Source organism: Cannabis sativa, chromosome 4 (assembly GCF_029168945.1).
Source record: "Cannabis sativa cultivar Pink pepper isolate KNU-18-1 chromosome 4, ASM2916894v1, whole genome shotgun sequence".
NCBI lineage: Eukaryota > Viridiplantae > Streptophyta > Magnoliopsida > Rosales > Cannabaceae > Cannabis > Cannabis sativa.
In genome coordinates this window covers 56,131,505-56,137,130 of record NC_083604.1, presented here as the reverse complement: position 1 = coordinate 56,137,130, position 5,626 = coordinate 56,131,505, and the positions used below count along the sequence as shown (strand labels likewise).

The following is a 5,626-nucleotide window of genomic DNA, read 5'->3' as shown; positions in this document are numbered from 1 at the left end:
ACCATTTTTACCTCAATTTCCGTAAATATGAAAGCTAGACAACTTTCCTTCCAAGATTAGATACACAAAATATGGCAACTAAATTAAACACTCCAGCCGAAATATACAATAGATAATAAAATATCTTTATCAATTAAATATGCTAAAAATGAAATTAACAACTAAAACCTTAGAAGGAGAATAAAATAGAGGAAAGAGATGATCTTTCACAGTGTTTAGAGATATTATAATTGTGGCACCTTCAATTTATTTTATTATTTTTTTTTTTTTTGATGAAGATGGCACCTTCAATTTTAGAAACAATAAAGATAAGTTTACTCTAGTATTGTTAATCTCTTTAAATAATTCTTTATGTTTGGTTTGGTTAGATACTCTAATCTTTAACATTATTTTTGCTTATATTAGTACACGTTTACTTATCTAAGTTAGGTATTGTTGATGCACTTGGACAAAATTTAACTTATATTTTTTGTTGTTCAAAGTTTTTTTGTTAACTGTTGAGACTTCACATATAAGTTCTAATTTACTCTTTTTACAAGTATTTGGCATGATGTTTCTTCCAATATGAAATTTTCGTATCATCTTTGAATATTTTATACTAATCTATTTTTGTTTTTGTAATCTATATGTATTCTTTTAGTGGGATGGAATAGTTAAGATGATTAATTTTTCAGCTACATATTTCAAAGTTTTATTGTCCAACTTTTTTGAAATATTTTTGTATTTACTTAGAATAGACAATAAATTTTATTGTATCGAAAAGATTCTTCTTTCCTTCAGTAATAGCTCTTTTTAACATTAGGGTAAATACTATTTTGAATCTTATGTTTTGTAAAAGTTACTGATTGAACTCTCTGTTTTGTTGAATAATAATTCAGACCCTGTATTTTTCAAATAGTACAAAATAGACCCTGAGTATAATCTTGTCAAATTAAAATTTAATAATAACCTGACTTGAAAGTGTTATAACAAGACTAGTTACATTGTTTTGTATCTATTCGTGGTGGAAACTGGCTTCAAGTTGGTTATATTAGAAAACAAATTGACGAAAATTTTTAGAGTCTATTTTGTACCATTTAAAAAAATACAAGTTCTAAATTCTCATTTAACAAAATAAAAAAACTAATTAATAACTTTTACAAAATACATAGTCCAAAATGATATTTACCCTTAATTTTATTATTCCAATTCACCAAAAAAAAAAATAATAATATTGTGTTCCAATTCATAAAGTCAAAGCAGCGGTGACAATTGAATAGCAGGTTCCTTGAACCAATTGATGAATTCCAACATGTATCTTGTAGCTATCTGAATTGAATATATAACAACAACCCTAACTGATGTGGATAAAAATCTGACTTCTTTATGGAGTTCCCATTGACACCAAATTATACTTCTAATACTTTTTTTTTTAATCCCAGGCAGTTTCGTTAAGCAAAAATATCCTCAGTAACAAATGTTTGTTCACTGTTGCTACAATCTTCAACAGGAAATTGAAGCTGCTCATAGTTTAGCTGTCTGGAAGCCTCATAAAGAGCTATGCCAACACTAACAGAGAGATTGAGACATCTAACATAAGTTTCAACCATTGGAATTTTAACAGTCCCTCCACCAAATTCTTCACTTTTGCAGTCTTGCAAGGCCTCATTTGGTAGGCCGCGGGTTTCTGAACCAAATATGAGATAATCACCTCTTCTGTAAGAAATTTCCTGAAAACAATTAATCACTACCAATTAATCACAATCATTGTCTAACAGCATATAGCAAAAAGCTAAAGAAACTGTTCTTAAGGTCCTTCCGTTTTGTATTGTGTATTCCATGCTGATCTTAATAAGCCTATTTTACTATACGAATTTATTTTCCTGTAGGAAATCTTCTCCTACCAATTAATCGCTACTGTTTTCCTTGATAAATAACTACTAACTTATGAGCAAAACATATGCTCATGAGTATTCAGAAGGAAGGTTAGATACATAACCCATGTGTCCAATAAGCGATGGATATCTGAAAAGAACATTCAATTCTTGAAGTTATGCATAGCTTTGGAGTACTGAAAGTCTGAAACTTAAGTTTCTCTTTGAAGTTGAGATGAGATAAAAGTTAAGAATCAGTCAAAGTACTTGCAGCCGGTACAAATCAAACAAACGTGATTAAATGAAGAAATGAAATGTTGGTACTATATTGAACAATGGAGTAAGCTGACGATCCTAAATACTCTAAATAGGATGGCAAATTATAAACTTACAGAGTGAAGGTTTGTTCCTCTCTTGGTAAATGCAAGCAACCGCTTTTCCCCAGCCTGTATGAAAGAAAAGACCTTGTCAAATAATCAGGAGTTCAAGGAGAACAGACGATATCTTATATTTGCTGTCCAAAATGAGACAAACCTGTTGACTGAAATAGAGCTTAAATTCTTCCCATGAATTGTGAACTTTTACAACAACAAATCTAGCATTAAAAGTTAATAGCAGAAAACACATAGTTGTCATTTGATATAAGAATAAAAGACATTAATAAGGCAGTAAGAATACAATAGACTGCTTATATCTTATGGGAACTATAATGTTCGGAAAACTTGTTTAGTTTAGGACCACTTTACCCAGATAAAAGAACAAATCGAAGAAAAAATGTATAACTGAAAGAAAACAAAGAAAGAAAGCTTATAGATATGTTTCACATTTTATTTGTATATTTTGGTAAATTTGACAAATATCTGTTGCATCTTTTAAAAATCCTTATAAACTACTGTGAACTTGAAATCTCATAATAGAGACTTATATAAGACGTAAAAATGTAAACCTGCAAAATAATTACTTTCATGAACAAACATGTAAAACCTATAAACAAACATATAAAGGATACGGCCAATAATCCAAACCAGCACGCTTCAATTTTGCATCATCTATCTGAAATCCTAATGGCTGAAAAAGAAACATGTCAAACAGCCAAAAATGTTAGCAAATAGTCATTAAAAGAAACTATGCTTTACTTATTTTCAGGTTTTCAAAGCAATATAACAAAGTTTAAAAGGCTAAACTCAAGCAGAAATATCAACCCCAACTAGGTGTAGGCCAACAGCTGATGCTGCACATGTTCTGGCGATGCAGCCTGTGTTTCCAGGAATCTGTCAAGGACAATACAAATCTCAGAACCATCCTTGAGAAATTGAGGTTATTGGCATCCTAAAAGAAAAAGAAAACATAGCTTTTGATTTTCTATAGTTGATTACACAATGTTTTGCTAAATTTGGTGAAGCTAGAAAGGGAAAAAAGAAGAAAGAAATACAAGTATTAGTTGTGAGTAAAGAAATATGAACATAAGTATAGAAGAATTTTGACAAATGAAACGTTTTTCCCAATAGAACATGTATGGATCCTTAGTGTATAAACAGACTTTAATGATGTTATTAATCTATTAGGTCGTATAAAAGTTCTATGAACTAACTAGTTTCATTGTTACTATAAAAAGAAAAATATACTAAATGGGAGATAGACAAACTGTGACATTAAAGGTGTAGTGCAATAACTTTGCAAGAGAATAACCACAAGATTTTATTTAAATACACTAGAACATATTTAAATTTACTAACAAGAATGCCCTATAACAGGACCACTAGCTAGGCCCATTCATACCTTTATGGTTGTGGCTGCATAGTCCACACAGCCATATGTAATGCAGTCCACTGGAGCAACATTTAAGAACATTCTCAGAGTTTTAACACATAACTTCCAACAATAAACTAGCATTCCTGTGACACTTGTTATTTATCTAAGTTTGCTATAACAAGATTATGTGCTACATTTTGGTAATGTTTAAGCATCAAATTGATCCAATTCGAAAAACTTGAAGTAGATGGAAAATTGATGCTACATTGGTAGCTGCTAGTTATTATCACAAAGATTAATATTTGGAATAGGCTAATTAGAATTTTTAACCCCTGAACTTAGACATGTACCAAATCATGCCCTGAACTTTTAATGTCGTTAAAAATGTCCCCTGAACTATTGAGATTATTGGATTTAAGGACTTTTTTTTTTCCAATTTTAGTAAAAAAATCTAACATGGATGAAAGTTCAGAGGCCATAATTTAGTACATGTCAAAATTCGAGGGGCATGATTTGGTAGATATCAAAGTCTGGGGAACATAGTTTAGTACATAAACAATCACTCAAATAGTAAAATTGAATGAAATTACATAAAAGTCCTTAAATCCAACAATCTCAAGAGGGCATTTTTAACGACCTTAAAAGTTCAGTGGCATGATTTGGTACCTGTCAAAGTTCAGGGGCAAAAATCCTAATTAGCCTTTGGAATATGTAATTGTACGTATGAACAATGAACTGTAATTTCAGTCTTCTTATATTTAACAAGAAGTAATCAAGTTAGGGTATTCCAAAAACAGTGTTAAAATTGAGTTTCTTTGTAAGATACTATTGCTTGCTCCATTTTCACTCATCAAAAGACAGCTTTGTACAGCGTTTCACTAACACGACAATATGATTACTCAACTCTCATGAATTTTTCATTATTATTTGTTAAAAAGGGCGAGAGACTTGATTACAGAATACGAGTACTATAATAAATATAAAATTCAAAAAAAAAAAAAGAAAATCTTAAGGTAAATACTACATCTATGTTGTAGGTTCAATGTGAGTACAGTACCTAAAGATGAATTCACACATTTTAAGGTAAATAATAAAACTGTCACAGATTCTTAAGCTTTAGTTTCACATAATTCAAACATTTTAAGGTTTAATATAAAATTAAGGCAACCTGGAAAGTTACTTTTTTCACCCTAGTGCGAAGATTACTACGGCTGGGAAAACAAATGCTAAAAAAAGAAAAGAGTTATTCTGGGATTAAACCTGAGGAGAAACAAGAACCACTTGAAGAATGTTATAGTGGGAGACCTCAGAGGTGAGATTATCCTCTACTCCATGAGGCAGAGTAGTCTCAGTTCTTCCTCTACCTGTTCCAACAAAACAAGCATTGTATTTTATTGTTAAGTACACACAAACAAACATATATGTGTGTATATATAGAGAGAGAGAGCAGAGATTTGTACCGAGAGAGCACAGAGGAGGAGAAGAAGAAGAGAGGTGAAAGCGTGGAGGGTTGGAAGTAAGAGAGCGAAGCAGGGACGGTGATACTGTAGTGCGGAAATGGCAAAGAGAGTATAAGGGAGCTGCTGCTGCTGCTATTGCTATTCCACGGGCTTTAAGAGCAGTTGCCTCCATTCTCCGCAGTAGCTCAGCCTCAGTAAACAAAACTGTTCAGTTAAGAAGGAATAATAGGATAAGGGTAAATCCCCAATTACGCACTCCCACTCTCAAAGACTTTGCAATTATTTCATAAATACACCCAAAAAAAAATATTACAAAAATAGCATTATTTTAAATAAATTTACAATTTTTAAGATTTTATTTATAAAAATATATATTTTTTAATATTTTTATATTATTTTGTTATTTGTTTTTTATATTTTTTATTTTATTTTTAAGAAATTTTACACTAAACAATTAAAAAAATAGCATACTTCTTAGGTGAGAGCATCACTTTTGCTCTTACACATGAGAGTATTTTTATTGTATTCTAATTGGTTAAATAATGAAGGTGCATGAAATTA

The 5,626-nt window shown here is 30.7% G+C and overlaps 1 protein-coding gene across 1 annotated transcript; it reads right to left on the bottom strand.

Annotated features, from left to right (window-relative positions):
- Nucleotides 1–1,148: 1,148 nt before the first annotated feature.
- On the bottom strand, nucleotides 1,149–5,325 carry LOC115715319 (uncharacterized). Its single transcript, XM_030644174.2, has 7 exons — nucleotides 5,066–5,325; nucleotides 4,866–4,969; nucleotides 3,056–3,124; nucleotides 2,863–2,921; nucleotides 2,388–2,448; nucleotides 2,246–2,299; nucleotides 1,149–1,709 (listed from the first exon to the last, which is right to left on the bottom strand). The coding sequence occupies exons 1-7, from the start codon at nucleotides 5,235–5,237 to the stop codon at nucleotides 1,431–1,433; spliced, it is 798 nt and encodes a 265-aa protein (XP_030500034.2). The 5' UTR covers nucleotides 5,238–5,325; the 3' UTR covers nucleotides 1,149–1,430.
- Between the last annotated feature and the right edge of the window lie 301 nt (nucleotides 5,326–5,626).

Bases quoted from the DNA above. Each gene is read 5' to 3' on its own strand.
- LOC115715319 (XM_030644174.2), bottom strand. From the start codon at position 5,237: ATGGAGGCAACTGCTCTTAAAGCCCGTGGAATAGCAATAGCAGCAGCA. The intron at 2,300-2,387 runs GTTTGTCTCATT...TCTTTCATACAG, and splicing joins AGCTCTATTTCAGTCAACAG to GCTGGGGAAAAGCGGTTGCT. The intron at 1,710-2,245 runs GTAAGTTTATAA...AATTGTTTTCAG, and splicing joins GAGGAACAAACCTTCACTCT to GAAATTTCTTACAGAAGAGG.